A 20,350-nucleotide genomic window follows, 5' to 3' on the forward strand; every position below is an offset into this window, starting at 1 on the left:
GAAGATGAATATAGCAGTAAAGAAGTTAATTTATATTTCATGTTTAATATATGCCCCTGCTTAACAAAATGCAATCTGAAACATCTGGCTTTATGGAACTCCTTGCGATGCATTTTCCCTTAGCCAACATCTAGAGCCTTTCACTGGAAATGTGAATAAAAATTTAAGGCAAATAGTATTGGGCTAATCGATATTTTCCATCTTTTGTTTCAAGTAAGTCTTTACAAACCTCACCATTTTGATGATCAAAAACTACCATGGCTATAGCATACAAAACAACCCTGTAGAAGAGTTATGCATGCACTGTAAGTAAACAGTTAGGCTTAACATAATTCATTCAAAAACACCAATGAAAAACTATAGTAATCTTCATTGCACTCTCAAGAATACATTGACAGCAATACTGAATTTGCTCCTTGTTTCAAACAGGGCTTTGGAGGCTCACTCATGGACTGAAGTTAAATAGTTTTTCTAATCCTCTCAAGCCCTCCCTTCCATCTTCTGCTATTGGTTAAAGAAATGAATTAGCTACTGATAACTACCACAAAATAAATTAGCACTTTAGAAACATATTTACAATGTTGCCTAAAAAATCTTACCAACCATGAAAAGCTCAAAGTGGGTCCTAGCTTGTTGAAATGGTAAGACCATCAGTATATCAAACTGCCTGTAAGCAACATACACGAATCAGCATTGTTTAGATATGCACTATCAGTAGAGCTAGAACCTAACGCGTTATTTGTTAATTTAACAATGTCCGTATATCCACCTAAAGCAGAACTGAGTTCTGAGGTGAAAAGGGTTCTATAAAAAGCTTGCAATTTAATCTACATACGACAATTTTAAATTTTGCATAAATAAATAAACCCCAAAGTGAGAGACACAGCAGAAACCATTATATCTCTCCCACATCTTTCAAGCGCAACAAATCTGAACTATTTATATACCTCAGTCTAGGCAAAGACTCTGTTCTATAGGCTCGTACTACTGTGTCCTTGAATTTTAAGGAGACATCACGACCATGTGATCAGAGCGTGACATGTAACTATGTAAAGGGTGAATGGACTTCAACACTTTCAACACTGTGCCACGTTTTTTTAGCCACAGTGTTTAAGGAATAAAATGGCCAATAAAATAGCCACGTTTTTTTAGCCAAAGGGCGATCTTCATAAAACATTGTTCATGTGTCGTGATAGAGGCTCAAGTTTGCCATTGCGTCTGCGCATTTATTAGTTTATCTGAAAATATGCTATATCATAACCTCCCAATCCCAGTTGAGAAGCAATTTTATTTTCTGAAGAATGACCTTGCCTACTTTTAGTTTGGGGCCATTCTTGTTTATAGCTTGAAAAGCCTCTTTATTATCAAATTGAAGTTCAAATTTCCTAAGGCCTCAATCATAAGCATATTGAAGGCCAACCTGAATGGCTCTCAGCTTTGTTTCTATGGTTGTGCCACTTCCCATATTGCTGGAAAATCATCCACACCATATTCCATTGATATCCCTTAAAACTCCCCCACAACTTGCTTTCAATTTTACTTTGACCACTTTATCCATTTGAGCCTTGTCCAATTAGAAATAGGAGGAAACCATCTGATAAGCATCGTATATTCCATGTTCTTTTGAACCTTCTGGATCAGTCTGCTGCTTGCTTGGTAATTGCTTACTTTTTGATATTTCATTCATAAGGTTTGTTGGCATGACATAATCTTTGTTGTGCTTTCTTTGGTTTCTCCAATATCACAACATATGATAAATGGTTGCCCAAGTCTCACTCTATCTTTGCACATTTGTAAGATTTAGATTGATGGTGATTCATTCCTGCAAGTCACAATCAAAAAGAATTTTCCCACCTATTTGTATCCACAAGATAGTTCCAAACTTGTTTAGCATTAGTACGGTCTCTTAGCAAATGAATGACTTATTCGTCCTCATTTGAGCAATCAGGACAAAATGGGCTACCAATGTGCTTTTGAGCAAGCCACTCGTTGGTTGGCAATGATGCAGTTATGCTTCACCATCCACATGAAAGTTCTTATTCTCTCAGGGACTTCCAAATTCAAAATCCTTCTTCATGCCTCTGATATATAACCATTGTTAGATGAGCTAAATAAATCATAAGCACTTGAGACTATGAAGGTATCTGTAGTAGTTCATCTCCACATACAAGTGTCTTCACCATTATCAGCTTTAGGGGGATTCACAATTGCCAACTTTTGTGCAATTTCCTAAGGGAAACTATTTTTAATATAACCCAAATTACATCCTCCATTGTCATTCTTCAACTCTGAGATTCTGTCTATTTGATGTTCCCCAATTGGACCAGTTCTCAAATGTTCCAGGTTAAGGTCGGGTTGGATCCAATTGTCCTTCCAAAGATCAATTATGGCACCATTTCCAGTATTCCAATACACCATATCATTCATGGTATGCCAGATTTTCACAATGGATTTCCATATACTAGGACATGAGTTTTTGCTTCCATTCTGCAAAAAAAAAAAAAATTGATATCGTTTTTATGTTTTTTATAAAAGAAAGAGAAACAGTGAATTAAGCGTAGAGTGAATATGAATGAGTTTACTCAAAAAAAGCATGCTCGTCTTATTCATATCACCATTGTGAGTAACAATGTAAACAGTACTTGTACAAAAAGAAAATGAAAAAGCTAAAAATAGCCTACGGGTGATCGTTCTTGAGGATGATATGTCAGGGCTTCTTTGTAAAGCATAGCAACTTTTGATCAAGAAGCTTTTGAACTTTATTCTTAAAAACAAAACAAGCTTATGTGGAATGCCCTATGTATCCTGCATGATATCCACATGTGGCATTAGGATTATGTTTAGGATGGTAGGGAAACTTGACATGCTTGATCTCTTTGGGCACAATTTCCCCAACATCAGTCAGGATAGGAAGTAGATGTGTATAAGACATTGCTTTTGAAATATCATGACTCTCGTGATATTGCCCGAATTCTGAATTTTTTTGGGCATGGATCAATGTTGGAAAGTGTTGAAAAACAAGTATGGAGGTGAAGCTTGATAGAAGATAGAATTTGTTAGAAATTAGCACTTGACATAATTATGACACAAGTCACCTGTGATGAATGATGATGAATCCCTTGATCAAATACTTGTAGAATAGGTCTAGGAAAATTCAGGAGTCAAAACCGAGTCAATAGTCGACAGTTGACCAAAAGTCATGGTAAAATTTACAAATGACAATTCTCTAGCAGCTGAAGGTATTGGTGATATTCTGATTATGAGGAAAGATGGAAAAAGATCAGTAATTTCCAATGTACTATACATACCAGGCATGAAAAGTAATTTGTTCAGCATGGGGCAGTTGGTCAAAAAGAACTACAAATTATCGATCGAAGGCAAGATGATGAGAATTATCAACTCAGGTGGAAGGTTAATCTTGAAGGCACTTATGTCTCAGAATAGAACCTTCAGGATTGAACTAGATGTGATGGAGCACAAGTGCCTTACACCTGCAGCTAGTAGGGATGAATGGATATGGCACTATAGACTTGACCATCTCAATTTCAAAGATATCAAAGATCTGAAAAGAAGAAATATGATTTCAGTGTTAGCAGAAATCGACATTCCAAATGAAGTGTGTGAAGAATGTGTGAAGGCGAAGCAACATAAGAACAACTTCAACAAGGAGGCATGAAGCAAGTCGAATACTCTGATGTGTGTGGTCCTATCCAGGTGGATTTGATTGGAGGTATCATATACTTTGTTAAATTCATAGATGATTCCAATCGAAAACTGTGGACTTACTTGATCAAGAAGAAAAAGTGAAGTGATCGAGGTAATGCCTCAAGGCAAGAAGAAAATCAATGTGAAGTGGGTATACAAGGTGAAGTTGAATCCCAAAGGTGAAGTAATTGGACACAAGGCAAGACTTGTGGCGAAAGGATTTCTTCAGAAGGAAGGAATCAACTTCGATGAAATTTTTGCACCTGTTGCTAGGATTAAAACAATCAGGTTGATTGTTGGTCTAACAAACATGAACAACTGGCACACATGTCAGATGGATGTGAAATATGCATTTCTGAATGGCCCCTTAGATGAAGAAGTTTATGTTGAAGGTGTAAAAAACACAAGAAATGAGGGTTTGAATTGGGTTTTACAATTCAAGTTTAGTTAGTGACGGAGTGGATCAGAAGTTTACACACCAACTCACATTTGTCAACTCTATTAGAATCCAAATAGATAAAGCATGTATTCCTAAACACATTGCAATTCAGGAATCTCATAACTAAATGTATGAAGTCTCTTGTTCCATAATCTCCTAATTTTTCCTCTTTCCTGTTTTTTAGAAAAGTTACTTGCATCTATAACTTTACTCTCAGATGCATACAGTGAAAATATAACCAAAGAGTGATAACTTTTCTTAATTGCATACAGTGAAAATTTAACCGAAGAGTGATAACCCTTCTCAGTTGCATCTAAAAGGTCGTTGTAGTTTAGATTTCCATCCGGTGTAGGAGTGGAACTAGAATAAGTGAAATTCAAAATGTTCATTGTGGGGGAAGGTTAAAAAATACATTAAATCTGTCGCATCTAGGAGTATACACAAAAATTTAATACATTTTATTAAAAACTCCTTGTGACGCATACTCCTTATTGAATTATTGAATTTAAGTTTGTAGTTTGTCACTTATAGTTATAGTGATGCTGATAGTTTGCTGATAGTTTTGTGGATAGAAGGCAAAACAACAGTTCGCTATGTCATCATCACACACTCGCTTGACCCTATTTTTCTACATCTGAAGTCTTTCAGTGAAAAATCTTTTGGGAGACAAAAACAGTGTTGATGGAATCAAGAAGGACGAGTTCCCGAAGCTAATCTACCACTTTTATCCGATCCAGTATCCTACACCATTCGTCCAAACATTGACATGAAAATAGTGATGACAACAATCGGCACAAAGACAATGGCTTCCCTAAAGATACCAATTTTGTGACAATGGCTTCCCTAAAGTATACCAATTTAGTGACAATTGAGTTTCAACTCAAACATAGCACATGAATAAAAACTTACCTTGCAACAGAGGAGCACATGAAGAACTCACCTTGCAACACAGGAGCTGTACTGAGCTAAACAATCTATTCCATCTTTTATTTAAGTTTTTAAACACCTCACCGTTTTCAAATAAAAATATAAACGGACCGTCAGAATGCCTGTCAAACATCTCAAGATTAGATAGAGTTCAGGTTGTTCCCTTCTTTACCATGCCTCCACAAGCTACGCTATAATGAAGAATAAAATTCATTAGATACTTCTATCAGGGCTTTATAAGACAATGATACAAAATCATCCTGCAGAAATATCCATCAGATACTTCTTGATAGAATATCCAAGAATTACCATTGCCTTTTATATTTTTTAGTTGAGAACTCCACTTGTGTGGACTACAAAATTTTGGATATGTACTCATGACAAACTATGAGCAAGTCTTTGTGAAAGAAAATCATCATAATTCTAAACTAGGACGCATTTCTTCCAAGGATTTAGGGCTGGAATTGTATGTGGACGGCCTAAATAAATATTAAATTTGAGCTAAAACTGTAAGACTTAACCCCCAAGGGAGTCCTTTCAAAAATTCTCAAAGCCTTGAGTTGAACACAAGCCTATGAGGGGGTTTCGAAATAGTTTTCAACCAGCAAATATAATCCGCAAAGAATAAGAGTTGAGAGAAAGATATCTAACATGTTCGAAAACTAAGAGAAGAAAATAACATTACGATAGTAAAATAGTCCAGTCACCAAACCAGTATCAAAGTTGTTGAAATTTAATTTCTTCTAATCCAGCCACAAAATGACAAATGTGTTCATTTTAGGTATTAGATGGTGTGAGTTTGGTTATGTTTGCAATTTGTCATTCTATACAGATCAAAATCTATAGCAGATAAAAGAATCTGTTCAAGACAGAGATGCTTTACCTTAGTGTACTGACGCAAGTCAAGTCAACAAGTTATGCGTGCACTATAAATAGTTAGGCATTTATTCGAAAATACCAAACACCAAACACCAATGAAAGATAAAACAATGAGTACTAGTTCGGCATTTATTAGAAAGTATTAAACACCAAACACCAACGAAAGAAGAATCAAAGAGTACTCTCGATTTATCACGCACCTGGAACGTATATTTAGTCTCTCTATCTATCACGCATAGTGTGATCTATCTGGATCGCAATTTCCCACTGGTTTTCAATTGATAAATAGTACATGAAGTAATTGTGTTGAAGTAGAGAAATCAGAAACAAATTACAAATGGATTAATACCGAGGGAGCAGATGAGTTATCAATTTTTGGCTTTTGAAGATGAACCACTTAACCACATTTGTGTATCAAACAACTAATTAATCCCTCCCTAATCAAAATTCCAGTTAGTGATTAATAGATCAAAAAATTTCAATAAACTAAACACAGACACAAATTTGATTGGCCTATGGGTTCATCGCAATGATGAGTTTGATCATGTTTTCCAATCTGGGACTCTATAACATCATTCTCATTAAAGTGTAAGTTAATGCTGAGGGACAACTATGACGTCAATGTTTTTTGTAATACTGCAAATCATTATCATTCAGATGTCACTAGAATAAAACAGAATTAAACTATCATTCAGATTTAGTAGAATAAAACAGAAATATTTTATAAATAACAAGAAATACCAAAAAATATCCAAATATAAACTTGAACTAAATTTGCAGAGCCCTCAATTAAGAGGACTCTTCCAAAAACTAGCGTATGCTGCTAATTGTGACGCTAACACGGTATTCTTTAGTAAAAGGCGAAAGAATAGTTCGCTATGTCATCATCACACAGCTCCGTAATTGACACAATTAGAAATCCTTTCATTTTATTTGTGAGCAGTATAGTTTCTTTTATGAAGCAGACAATGTGGGACTTGAGTCTGATACCCACTCACTTGGCCCCTATCTCTTTAAATACTAATAAAGTATATCCCAATCTAGCACAATTGAATTTCAACACAAAAACAGCACATGAATAATAACTCACCTTTGAAAATAAGAGCTATATATGAGCCAATGATATGCTCCATCTTTTGTTTTAAGTAAGTCTTTACAAACCTCACCATTTCATGATCAAAACCTACCATGGCTATAGCTACAAAAGAATCCTGTAGAAGACAAAAGAGGATTTACCTTAGTGTTATGCATGCACTGTAAACAGTTAGTTAGGCTTAACATATTTCCTTCAAAAACACCAATGAAAAATTATAGTACTGTTCATTGCACAGCAAGGTGATCAATTTAACTTTATCAAACCCCCACCAAATTGTTCAAGCATATCAAGTATACAAACTGAGCTACTGCCAAACATCATATTTCACTTAGAGTATTAAAAGAGACAGCTTCTCTGAAAGGAGACAACTAACAGAATTTAAAAACAAGTTGAGCCTTAGCAATGTGGGACTGGGAGACTTTGCTGCAAAGTCTCCACTCATCATTCTTTTCCTTAAACAAGCAAAATACTATATACAACAAAGAATAAAGTTAAGAGAAAGAGATTAACTTGTTCAAAAACTTGCTACACTGGGTTTGTTCATATTTTCACCATTACTTTATGATACAACACCATCCATCTCCTTTGAAAATGAGTTCCTATGAGTATTAGATGGGTGTGAGACTGTGTTGGCCTTCTAGGTTCATTTGCTTATTGGTTTCATTGCAAGTTTTCATTGCTTATTGGTCATGTTTATCAATTTGTGACTCGGTACAGAAACATGCTATATATACACCTTATTTTATAATAATAAGATAGAACCCAACCAAAATTAAATTTCCTATGCTGTTTACCATCTATGTCTTTGAACTCCAAGTACTGCCTATGGCGTGTTCAAATTGCTTGTAAGTAACATACACTTAAATCAGCAATGTTTACCGTATATCCACCTAAAGCGGAACTGAGTCCTGTGGCGAAGAGGACTCTATAAAAAGCAAGCAATTTAATCTACATAGGACAATTTTAAATTGCTTAAAGAAATGAAGTATCTACTATTGCTGCTAACTACTGATAAATATAACTGCGTTTTAGAAACATATTTACAGTCACCCATACAATCTTATCAGTGTTTTGTTTTGTTACAAAATCTGCAAAGATTATGAGACTTAACAGGAACATTTTTTGCATAAATAAATAAATCCCAAACGCAGCAGAAACCATTACATTACTCCCACATCGTTCAACCGCAACAAATCTTCACTGTTTATATCCTTAGGCTAACCACAGTTGTGCACGACCTTACTTGAACAGGATCTGTTCTATAGGCTCGTACTACTGTGTCCTTGATTTCTAAGGAGACAGGAACTTAAGTCTGGTGGGTGAATCACGACCGTGAGATCAGAGCGTGATTTAACGGCCAGGATGAATCGCATGTTGTGTGGTATCAACTCAGCTGTAGATGATCGTTCCTAGTTGGTTTCACTCACTAGGGTGATCGAACGGTATTCTGACAGACTCTATTTTTTTTCATCCTTATTTGTAATAAGTGGAAATGAAAGATAACTTGCTTCCTTCTTCAGAGTTTACAGGGAGATCCAACTCAGCTTCATACCGTATCACGGATTTTAGTGAGAAAACGAAACTTGCTTTTGCTTCATTTTTTTCTTTCTTCTCATTCATTGTTTAGTTTCCCAAAGTGCTCTTTATTTTGGTTTATGCTGTTGCCATGTATCTATGTAAAGGGTGGTAATGGACTTCAATATGTGTCACGTTTTGGCCACTCTGTATATAAGGAAAGAAATGGCCACTAAAAACACTTACTATTAAAATTTCTCAAAGCTCTTTTAAAAAAACTAAACAAGACAAAAAGTTTGTTTATATGGGAAAGAAAGAGGTTAGAATCTACCTATTTTTTATTAGTAAAGTTTTGAGAATATAAACATAATAACATTATATTTATATTTAGTTACTCTAGTTTCTTCTATACACTTAAAAAAAATATAAAAAATAATTAAAATCGTACACAACTCACATAATCCATCTTCTTTCACTAAAAAAAAATATTTCATCTATTTTTTTTATTAATTTGGTTCATTTTTCTATCCACTGCTAGCAAAGTTTTTCACTCCACAAGTATTATTGAGTTGGAGTATGGTTCATTTGTTTTTGACAGACTAATAAGCATTTTGTTCAAATTGACCCAAAGAGACTCCTTAATAATTTTTTATTTAGAATTTACTATTCTAGAAAATTGTTCTGTTGGATTAGACTTTGAGGTCTTATTAAACTATTTTTTGAAGGGTATTCAAAAGAATTTGTGAGATTATATCTCAAGCCCTTATTTCATTAGGATAAGCAATATTTATACTCCGTTTGTTTTAGGACAAATTCCAATCCAAAGAAAATCCTAATCTAACTCAAAAATCCACCATCAGCGACCACTTGCTCGATCCTATGCCATAAAAGAGAAAAACTCATTATTATTTTGATATTTATTTAACTAATTAAATTGTGTTTTTATGACATTGACTTTAGGTCATATTATGAATTAATATTTAACATGGTTGATGCAAGAAATCCAGTCAACAATTTAGGATCACGAGAGAGTGAGTAATTTTTCACTCCACACGTGTTATTGAGTTGGAGTATGGTTCATTTGTTTTTGACAGACTCATAAGTATTTTGTTCAAATTGATTCAAACAGACTCGTTTAATAATTTTTTATTTAGAATTTACTATTCTAGAAAATTGTGCTATTGGATTAGACTTTGAGGTCTTATTAAACTATTTTTTGAAGGGTCTTCAAAAAGACTTTGTGAGATTATATCTCAAGCCCTTATTTCATTAGGATAAGCAATATTTATACCTCGTTAGTTTTAGGACAAATTTCAATCCACAGAAAATCCTAATCTAACTCAAAAATCCACCATCAACGACCACTTGCTCGATCCTATGCCATAAAAGAGAAAAACTCATTATTATTTTGATATTTATTTAACTAATTAAATTGTGTTTTTATGACATTGACTTTAGGTCGTATTATGAATTAATATTTAATATGGTTGATGCAAGAAATCCAGTCAATAATTTGGGATCATGAGAGACTGAGTCATCAAAACTTAATGAAAGAAAGGATGAAAATAATTATGTTAATGATAAAATTCAGTTTGTGCAACCTTTAACACTCTCTCTCTCTCTCTCTCTCTCTCTCAATCTTCATTTAGAACAGTTAGCATTGAGATTGAAGGCAACCTATTAGTGTGGACTGGTTAGAGGCGTTGTTATTCGCTCAATGCTCGTGATCGTTATCTGAATTTGACATCATCAATTAACCGCCATAATAGGTAACCATTATATCCCTGATTACGTTCATTCATAAGAATCAACATAAGGAAACTTTTTATTTTCTACTGCATATTTTAATTGTGATTTTCCATTAGTGGGTATCAGAGCCACGTGTGAAATCATGAGTTGGATAGTTGTTGTTTTTTGTTTAACTTTTGTTTTAATTCGATTAAAATACAAAATGAATTAGATAAAAATATAGAAATTAAATATTGGCACTGTGATTTGTAAAATTTGGATGTTCAATGTTGACTATGCTTCGTGACTGACGTTTGTATGGCGAAGCATTGATTCTTCGATCATCCATAGTAATACAAATATGATTGATTGATTGATTTATGATACAAATATTATTTAACGAATAAATAGTTTGTGCGTGAACTGGTCGGGTTAGACACATTGGTGATACCATAATTAACAAAGTTGATTATGCTCCTGTAAATTAAAGAAATTGTTGGGAAACGGATGACATTTGCATTGCAGGAGTTAGGAACAGTGAACAACGTGATTGTAATGTAGCATAATGAGATATGTGCATCTTTTGGTTAAATCATCACATTAATAGAACATAAATTCAAAAACAAAAATATGTTCTCATAATTGATCGGTAATATATCTTAAGGGGGATTGAACTTTACATATTATGAATTTGTGGGAGCAAAGTAAAAACGTCAAGATAGCTCTAAGTGTGGTTGTACACTTATAAGAACATAAATATTCCTTGTGCGTGTTTAATATCCAAAAAGATAAAATTTGATAAATCTATATGTATGAATGAGGTAAATACGCAATTGAAAAAACTTCGGTTTGATAATGATGATACAATAAGGAAGATAAATCAAATATTTCTATTATGGCAGAATGAGAGTTGATTCAAGAGAATCTTTTTAAGTTGGTTATAACATGAAGCTATACATCAAAGAGCATTTGTGCAAGATAACCTATCTAAAAATAACTTATATAAATACACTCATGAAACTAATAAAAACTAAAGGTACTCCAAAGAAGGTCAAACCAACTCATATTAATAATTCAATCAAACGCTCAGTGTCATTATTTGAGCATGAAGACTCACTTGATCCAGATTCTCCTTTTTCACAATCCAACCGAAGTTCGGGCAAAAGTGTTTGTATCAACAAACTGTCACCCTTTCCACATGTACCAAAAATAAGATGCATCGAGGAGATATTTGTATTTATATATAAATACTTTAATAAGATTGTAAATATTAAAGATGATGGTAAATGCGGATTTCAAATTGTTTTAGCCTTAACAGGTTCAGAGAGGAGAATCATACACTTATTCGTAAGAATGTGCATTTAAAAGGGTTTATCAACGTCAATCCATATATTTCAGTGCACCAAATTAAAATATCTAAACCATTTATATTATAAATTGACGCAATCCATATTTTTAAATTAAAAATTAACAGATTTACCATTTGCTAAAACCGATTATATATTGGTTTTTAGTTTAATGTTTCTCTTATCTACTTCAATTTTAAGTCCAACTAACTCATCATACTAATTTGATTAAAGTGATATGGATAGTGGATGAAACGTGTGCCTCTAGTGGATTAGGTTATTATCTCTCTATGTTGTTTACTTATTTATGACATTTTCAATTTTATAGGTTAGGTATTTGATTAATATAAATTATTTTTCATCTCGTAATATTTATTAGATTTAATAAGTTCATATATAATAATAAAAAATAAAAATAGTAATTTTATTTAATTATAACAATTTGAATTGTTTTGGAGCAATTTATCTTTATAAATATGTTTTTCTAACAAAAAATTTAATTTATCAATGTGATTTTGGTTAATAAAATTTGTGGAATCACGCACACGATTAGATTGCTTTATTTCACTTATTAAAAAAATTGGTTAAAGTAAAAAAGAAAAAAGATTAGTAGAAACCGATTTTAAAAATGGTCCAAATGAAAAAATAGTTTTTATTGGGAACCGATTTTGAATCGAACCGATCCAAATGTAAACTGGTTTTGAAAAATCAAATCAATTTTATAAAAACATTTCTAAAACCAAATCAAACCAAATCAATTTTATTAAAAAATTTAAAATATAGTATTTTAAGTGGTTACTTAAGGTTGACATGTCATAAGTCATAACCTCAAATAAAATAATGTACAATTAAATAAATTTCCAGATACAAATTGAAACTACAGTATCTTGTCAATAAAAAGAAGATACAAACTACATACAGATCTAAAGGAACTTTGACCACTATACTTCATCCCTTAGTAGCTTTGGAACTACATACATATTTTCTTAGTTCAAGATTGACAAGGAAACAGAGAAGTTACAGGGGGAATTATCAAGCTAGAGGTCAAAAATTTCAACAGCATGTAGAATAATATTTTCCACTGCTGATGTCCAGGCAATTGTCAAAATAACTAGTGCTAAGAGTAACATGGAATTGCAGAAACTAACATCTCTAAAACTTCAGTAATTATCTGCTCTGGACACCAACACCTCTGGAAAAAGGCGTGTTTGTGTCCGTATCGTACACCGACACTTGTGATTACATTTAATTTATTCATTTTTCAAATCATTACCGGTGTCGTTGTATCTGTGGCAATGTCGTTTTCAGGGTGTATGTGCTTCATAGATTATCAGATAACAAAACATTATCATCTATAAATCAAGTCAACAATAGTCTATGAAGTTATGCAGTCATCTCAAGACTAATACATTAGCATAAAAAAAACACTATATATAATAATCAGATAGAACACAACCTAAAAAATTCCTAAGCTTCTGTGCGGAAATTAAACAAACAGAGTCCTATATATAATATAAAGTAAATCAATTCTCACTAGGAAATGGAAATGGTAAATACGCTTTTATCTTTGGCGGCAACCCAGTTTTCTCCAAGAAACTAACAAAAGGACTCTCCATGTCTTCCTCTGAAATCTTTCCATCCTCATTATCACCCAAGTGTTGCTGAACAAGCTTGAAGAACTTCATCAATTGGTTTTTTTCCTTAAGCGAAAGCTTCTTGTCTCTAAAAATGGTTTTTTTCCTAAGATATTCTTTCAAATTTCAAATGAAAAAAAGGGCATCCTTGTCTCCTGAAAATTCCTCAACTTTCCTTCCCAAGTCACTTAAGACTTCATAAATTTCTCCTGAATTCAAACAACACTTATCATCAGCAACAAACTTGTGGATGGTTTGATCAATTTCAATGAAACTCCAAGCAGAAACAATCACCACTCCCCTGTCTTTCATCATTTTTCTTACCTCAGAAACACCTTCCCACTTACCCATATTGGCATACATGTTCGCGAGAAGGACGTACCTACCACTATCTTGAGGCTCAAACTCTATCAAATACTTGCCAACTGTCTGTCCCAATTCAAAATAACCATGCATCAAACATCCATTAAGCAAAGACCCCCATATAGCTCCATCAGGTTCAATATGCATATTTCTAATGAAACTTAAGGCCTTTATTACTTGTCCACTTCGAGCCAAAACATCAACCACACATCCATAGTGTTCAATGGATGGTGTTATGCCATATTTTTCAGTCATAATTCCGAATGACCGCAACGCTACACCCAACATATTTTTATGATTGCAAGCTGTGAGAACTCCAATGAAAGTAACTTCATTAGGTTTTGGTCCAACCTTCTCCATATTTTCAAACAGTTTCAGAGCCATCAGATTATTCCCATTAATAGCTAAACCCAAAATCATAGCACTCCAAGTAGCAACATCTTTAACAGGCATTTTGTCAAACACTTGCTCTGCACTCTTTACCCATCCACATTTCGTGTAAAAATCAATCAAAGCAGTTCCAAGTTCAAGATCATATTCCAAACCATTTTCCTCAACATAAGAATGAATCCACTTCCCTTCTTCAAAAGTACCCACCACCATGGTACACGCATTAAGAACACTCACAAAAAGTGATCCATTGGGTCTCACACGTGCATAACCCTGGTTCTTCTTCAATTCACGAAAAAGTTCAATTCCCTCACTGAAAAAACCGTTCTTAACATACCCAGAAACCATAGCACTATACGACGCGTCGTTTCTCTGTGGCATTTCGTCAAACAATTCCCTCGCATCATTAACCAACCCGCAACTGCAATAGCCACTCACGAGACTCGTCCAACAAACCACATTTCTGTTAGAACTTTCATCGAACACGTTACGAGCAAGGTGTATTGCTCCGTGTTTCGAAAACACATTGATAACCGAGCTCACGAAATACACGTCAGATGAATTCCCCATTTTCATGGATAGAGTAAAGACTTGTTCTAGATAAGAAAGTGTAACACATGCTTTTACAAGGGCGGTGAAAGTATTCGAATTGGGGCGAACGTTGGTGTTGAGCATTTTGGTGAAAACCGAGAGTGATTTGTGGAATTGTGAATTTGTTGTGTAAGAGGTGATGATGGAGTTGTAATCGAAGAGATTGGGATTGGGCATGTGGGTGAAAAGGGTCTCTGCATAGCGAAAATTGCCGCGCGGTGAGAAAGAGCAGAAGGCTAAGATTCTGCTGGAGATGTAGGAGAAGCGAGTGAGGTTGTTGGTGATGGTGTGAGCATGGATTTGTTTCATTTTTTTCATGGTTAGGTTTTGCCATTGTTGTAAGAGATGAAGACATGGACTGTGTCTGGTTGAGCTCATTACCTCACAGCACCTACCATAGGATGTTGCTCAAGCAACGATGTTGAATTAAAGAATTTCCACTCTTCACAACTTTTATTTCAAACTAAACACAATCTTATGACCCAAAAACGTGTCACAATGTTAAAGTCAGATACTACACTTGTAGCGGAAACTGAAAAAAAGCCCTCCACCAAACCAAAAACCTGAAGAAGGGAAAAGCACTTGAACGTTTGGTTTCTGTAATGGAAATTTGTAGTGCATTATCTTCAGCCGTAGATGATCTTTCCCGGTAACCAGACTCAAAACAACATCTTTCTGCAATAAACAAACCAGAGAATATCAAGTACACGTTTTTATCGCAAAACAAAACAAAAAAAGGAAAGGAGTGGCAGTTTATTGCTTACCTATCTTGCTTCCCTCTCACGAAGATAACTTGCTTCCTTCTTCAAACCTTAGCAAAACCCATAAAGTACAAATTTTTATAGCAAAACAAACAGAAGGAAAAAAGGGTTGATTACTTTGCTAACTTCCCAAAAATCAGAACACGGAAGATCATCGTTCTCTGTAAAACTTTGCATGTTAAAAGGGGGAGCTTGGGTCCAATCAATAACTTGATCGGTTTTCTTGTTCAGAAACATAGCAAACAGATTCATGCTCCGTGTCCGGTAGCGATGGTCAGAAGTCTCTGGACATGGCTGTTGAGTTGATGGATAAGGGAAACAAGGCCATGAAAGAGAACGATTTTGATGAGGCAGCTGATAACTATAGCCGTGCTCTTGAGATCAGGTTCAATTTCTTTCTGCGTTAACCTAAGCTAACCAAATTGTTTGTTGAGCTGCTTCTCTTTGATTTGTATATTTCCTTGTAAATTACAATTACTATATCTGTTTTTTTAGCTTTAGATTTGATCTTTAGGTTAAATGATTGAGAATTGAGTTGGAAACAATCTTACATAGAAGTTCACGTTCTCAGTGTTCCGTTATAGACATACTCAGTGTTTTATGGATTAGGCACACTCTACTCGAGTTCAAACCTAGTTTCACTCAAAATTAAGTAGTTTTACCTTTCAAATTTGTAAGCATTGTGTCGAAACAAATCTAGACTTAGATGCTATCTCGGTTGGTTTTCACTAGTTCCGTGCTAGGACTGGTTGATTTGCATAGGTCTGCTTGGTTGGTTATTGACATCTTTATTCTCAAAAGAGCATCCAATTATTCAGTGGAGGCTGTTAAATTCTGCATTATCATGGTTTATGAATATTACTAATTGATGGAATGAAATCATGTTTTCTTTTCTTAATATTTGAAATGTCAGTGAGTGTTACGGATGGCATTTTATGTCAAGTTGTCAACTATGCTTAGTTATCATAGTCCATAGAGATTTCAGGATAGCCTTGGGTTGATATGAAGTATGATGTAGTTTTGCACTGAACTAATAGAAAATTGTAGTTAATTTGATACTTTCATGTTTTAATCCTACCAGCAGAATTTTTTTTTATCTTCAAACCAACCCGATACTCTTATAGGACCCATGAACAGATCAATTACATGTCCACAGAAGAATGTCTAAATATTTGCTAAGCTTCATTTTCCTCTACTCAGTACTCACAATGTTCTGAATGAATGAGTTTTAATCAACAGAGTGGCCCATTATGGTGAACTTGCTCCTGAGTGTGTCCACACATACTACAAGTATGGCTGTGCACTGTTATACAAGGCTCAGGAGGAAGCCGATCCTTTGGGTGCTGTTCCCAAGAAGCAGGATGGGTCCCAACATGGCTCCAATAAAGAAGGACCTGTGAAGAGTGCTGTGAATGCTGAATCCTCCACTGCATCTTTTCCAAGCAATGTTGAGCAGGATGTGACTTCAAATAACCAGGAGTCAGAAGTGGATAATGGTCAGTGCATTGCTTCTGGTGTTTTTTGGTTGCTTCACAAGGAATGAGAACATTTTACTAAATTTGTTCTTCAAAGCATGTATGATATTAATGTGCTGTTGCAGTCTGCGTTATAGTGCCTTCCACTCATCGTTCATTGCAAATAAGTGAAAGTGTTCCACGGCATTGTTTTTAATGAAAGAGTAAATATGTGATATTCTTTATTCTCTGTTTCTGTGGGCATGAGTTACCTTGATTTATGAACTTTTCACTCAAGAAAAGGGAAAGCACAATGTTCTTCGTTTTTGTGTCTTAATCAAGTCACTTTTTCCTTTCTCTTTGATATGTGTGCATGGTTGTCACTTATTGTGGGGTTTAAAGTGACTTGTGAGTCTGTGGCATGTGCGCACCAAGTCTATGGGATTCAAAAGCCCACAGTTAATGCATTGTATTCTGGAAACTTGTGAACACTACCTTCTGAATTGTAGGGACATGGGTTACTTTGATTTATGAACTGTTTACTCAAGAAATGGGAAAGCACAATGTTTTAATTTGTGTCCTAATCATGTCACTTTTTCCTTCTCTTTGACATGTGTGCATGATTGCGTTTATCGTAGGGTTTAAAATTACTCATGAGTCTGTGACACGTGCGGACTAAGTCCGTAGCATTCAAAAGCACGCGGTTAATGCATTTTATGCAGGAAGGTTGTGAACACTACCTCCTGAATTGTTGGGAGTAGACACTTTGTTTCACAATGTCAACTATTCTAACCAAATTTTAATAGCTAGCAAAGATCATTGTTTGATATTAGATTAAGTGCATTATTTTCATACACTTTTCTGGGTAAATTTATGTTTTCATAATCACTTAAGTTGTAGTCTGCATAGAAAACAATTTCTCATTGTTAGTCGTGTTACTTTGAAATGTGAAACAGTGTCTGGTAAGAATGGCCAGCAAGATGATGGGGATAGTGACGCTGAAGGCTCAGCAGAAGGTGACGAAGATGAGTCTGACCTGGACTTGGCTTGGAAAATGCTTGATGTTGCTAGAGCCATTGTTGAAAAGCATCTGTCAATACTATGGAACAAGTGGATATATTGTCAACATTGGCAGATGTTGCTTTGGAAAGAGGTATTTTCACGCTCTTATATTTATTTTAAATTTGGCCTATACTTTCTTCCCCAGACTCAGAAAAAGGGGGATACAATTATTCTAAAGGTTGAATTGTTTCTGGGATCTGTTTTTTACAGAGGATTTTGAAACATCTCTCTCTGACTATAAGAAGGCACTATCCATCTTAGAGCAGCTGGTGGAACCTGATGATAGAAATATTGCTGACTTGTATCCTTGTCTTAATTCTTATTTTGATGCGATATTATATTACTTATGTTTGGGCTTGATCTTCCACTATTAGCCTTAACTTGTGAAATAAGAAATTTCCGAATATGCTTGTGTTTGGAGGTTGGTTCTAGGCCTGAAGAAGCTGTTGCTTATTTAGAGAAGGCTACATCTGTTTGTAAGGCACGTTTACTTCGTCTCACAAATGAAGTGAAGAGTTTTTCAGATTCTACATCTCCTGCATCCAAGTTAGAGCGGGATGAACAAACATGCCCTGGATCTGAGTCAAATAACTCAATTGTGGATAAACAAGCAGAAATTGAAACTCTCACAGGTCTCTCAAGTGAGCTGGAAAAGAAGGTTGACTTCATTAAAAAAACTCATGAGGCCTATTTGTGACATGTTATTTTGATATAACTGTGAATATATGGAATTGCAGCTTAAAAAAGTTACGAGGCCTATTTGTCATATGTTATTTTGATATAACTGAATATTTGGAAATGCAGCTTGATGATCTGCAACAGTTAATCTCGAACCCAAAATCAATTCTCGCTGAGATCCTAGGAATAGCAGCTGCCAAGGCAGGCAATGGAAAGGAACCATCTCCAGGAAAAGTGAGCTCCACACAGTTGGCTACTGCCCACAGCAGTGGAGGTTTTGACTCCCCAACCTTTTCAACCGCTCACACCAATGGATCTGCTGGAGTCACACACCTTGGTGTGGTAGGAAGAGGAGTTAAGCGATCATCAAATGCAAGTGTGGCAGAAGCAGGCATACCAAAGAAACCAGCATTAGAAACAACCGAAGACAAAGGCAATGGTGGCAATGCATGATGTATACTGGTCTCAGCTCTTTTGTATGAAGTGCACTGTCTGAACACTGAATGCTATACAGTTTGGTGACTCGTTGAATTATGGATTGGACAAATTCTTGCAAGTTCCATGATTGACTGATTTCAGGAAAGTGTTGTCATATTTTTCATTACTGTAGGTTGATGTGCAGCTAACTGATTTTGTCACATGTTTCTAAAGACTGAAATTTAACACCCTCAAAAACTTGTAATCACTGTCCATCATTATATGCATGTTCGATTAGGGTTAGTTTGGTGAAAAAAGAAAAAAGGGGAGGTATTGAAAAAAAAATTAAACGGAGGAAAGAGGGAAAATGAAGGGAGTTAAGGGATTTTAAAAATGCTGCGTTAGGTTCAATGAGAGGAAAGAATAAATTTTAATGGAGAGGGAAAATGTGAAATTACATTTTTGACTTGGATAAAGTTACATTAAAATATGGGAGTATTTAGTATAAATTTAAGCGAATTCTCTACTCCAAGTTTCCCCTTTTGGAGGGGATCTAAAATTACCTCAATAGATTTTGCTACCTTTCTTTATTTTGAAAAAAAATCCAAATTACTGAAATTTAAAATAATTTCTCTCCTTCCTCTCCTTTTCTTCATTTTCCTTCAACCAAACAAATATTTACACTGTTTGGAATTTGTCACTCAAAATACCGATTGGTACCTGAAAGAAAGGAAAATCCATCCAAAGTATTTTCTATCACAAAAGCTATCATCGGTTTAAATCATACTTCCTCCGTTTTTTGATTTTTTATACATATTTAAACATCTAGTAATTATTGTTATTTTTTAAATGATTATCTTTTGTCTATAATATTCTTAATTTTTTAATAATTTTTTTCCCTTTCTATAACATGATTAAGGATAGTTTTATCAATATTATAATTAATATTAAATTGAATTTGATACATCTGATTCGTGCAATGATATATAATTAAAAAAAATTAAACCAAAATAAGAAATTTTATTTAATAAATAATATATAATGATTAGATGAGTTAGTTTATTCCAAATTTAAACCAATTTATATTATTCAAATTGGACATTTGTTATAAAAATTATAATAATATAAGTAAAAATAAAATATTTATAAGTTATTGAAAAAATGGTTGAATAGTTTATATTTTATAAAATGAATCAATTAAGAAAACTTTGATTTTGAATAATTTTATTGGAGTTGTTGAAGTTTTAATGGATAACTAATCTCTTTATTTGCATAGATAATAATTTTGTACAAGGACTTGTAAATTATAATAAAATATATTCTTAGGAATTCTCGGATAAATTCAGTGTATGTTCTTCTCTCTTT

General features: G+C 34.3%; 1 protein-coding gene, 1 long non-coding RNA gene, 2 other non-coding genes and 1 pseudogene across 4 annotated transcripts; 2 read left to right on the plus strand and 3 right to left on the minus strand.

The window, feature by feature from the left end:
* Nucleotides 1-4,845: 4,845 nt before the first annotated feature.
* On the minus strand, nucleotides 4,846-7,325 carry LOC127120006 (uncharacterized). Its single transcript, XR_007802993.1, has 2 exons — nucleotides 7,041-7,325; nucleotides 4,846-5,262 (listed from the first exon to the last, which is right to left on the minus strand). It is a non-coding gene; the product is annotated as an uncharacterized LOC127120006 (long non-coding RNA).
* Nucleotides 6,731-6,847, minus strand: LOC127124696 (U5 spliceosomal RNA). The gene has a single exon (XR_007804157.1). It is a non-coding gene; the product is annotated as a U5 spliceosomal RNA (small nuclear RNA).
* Nucleotides 7,326-8,279: 954 nt separating the features above from the next.
* LOC127124780 (small nucleolar RNA U3) lies at nucleotides 8,280-8,503 on the plus strand. The gene has a single exon (XR_007804253.1). It is a non-coding gene; the product is annotated as a small nucleolar RNA U3 (small nucleolar RNA).
* Nucleotides 8,504-12,970: 4,467 nt separating this feature from the next.
* On the minus strand, nucleotides 12,971-15,677 carry LOC127120007 (pentatricopeptide repeat-containing protein At5g06540). The gene is made up of 2 exons (XM_051050393.1): nucleotides 15,378-15,677; nucleotides 12,971-15,288 (listed from the first exon to the last, which is right to left on the minus strand). The coding sequence occupies exon 2, from the start codon at nucleotides 14,989-14,991 to the stop codon at nucleotides 13,396-13,398; it is 1,596 nt and encodes a 531-aa protein (XP_050906350.1). The 5' UTR covers nucleotides 14,992-15,288; nucleotides 15,378-15,677; the 3' UTR covers nucleotides 12,971-13,395.
* LOC127123566 (uncharacterized) lies at nucleotides 15,216-19,253 on the plus strand (annotated as a pseudogene).
* Nucleotides 19,254-20,350: the final 1,097 nt, after the last annotated feature.

Source organism: Lathyrus oleraceus, chromosome 2 (assembly GCF_024323335.1).
Source record: "Lathyrus oleraceus cultivar Zhongwan6 chromosome 2, CAAS_Psat_ZW6_1.0, whole genome shotgun sequence".
In the NCBI taxonomy this organism is placed as follows: Eukaryota; Viridiplantae; Streptophyta; class Magnoliopsida; order Fabales; family Fabaceae; genus Lathyrus; species Lathyrus oleraceus.

What these genes read in the sequence shown, in the direction of transcription:
- LOC127120007 (XM_051050393.1), bottom strand. Translation starts at nt 14,991, where the DNA reads ATGAGCTCAACCAGACACAGTCCATGTCTTCATCTCTTACAACAATGG.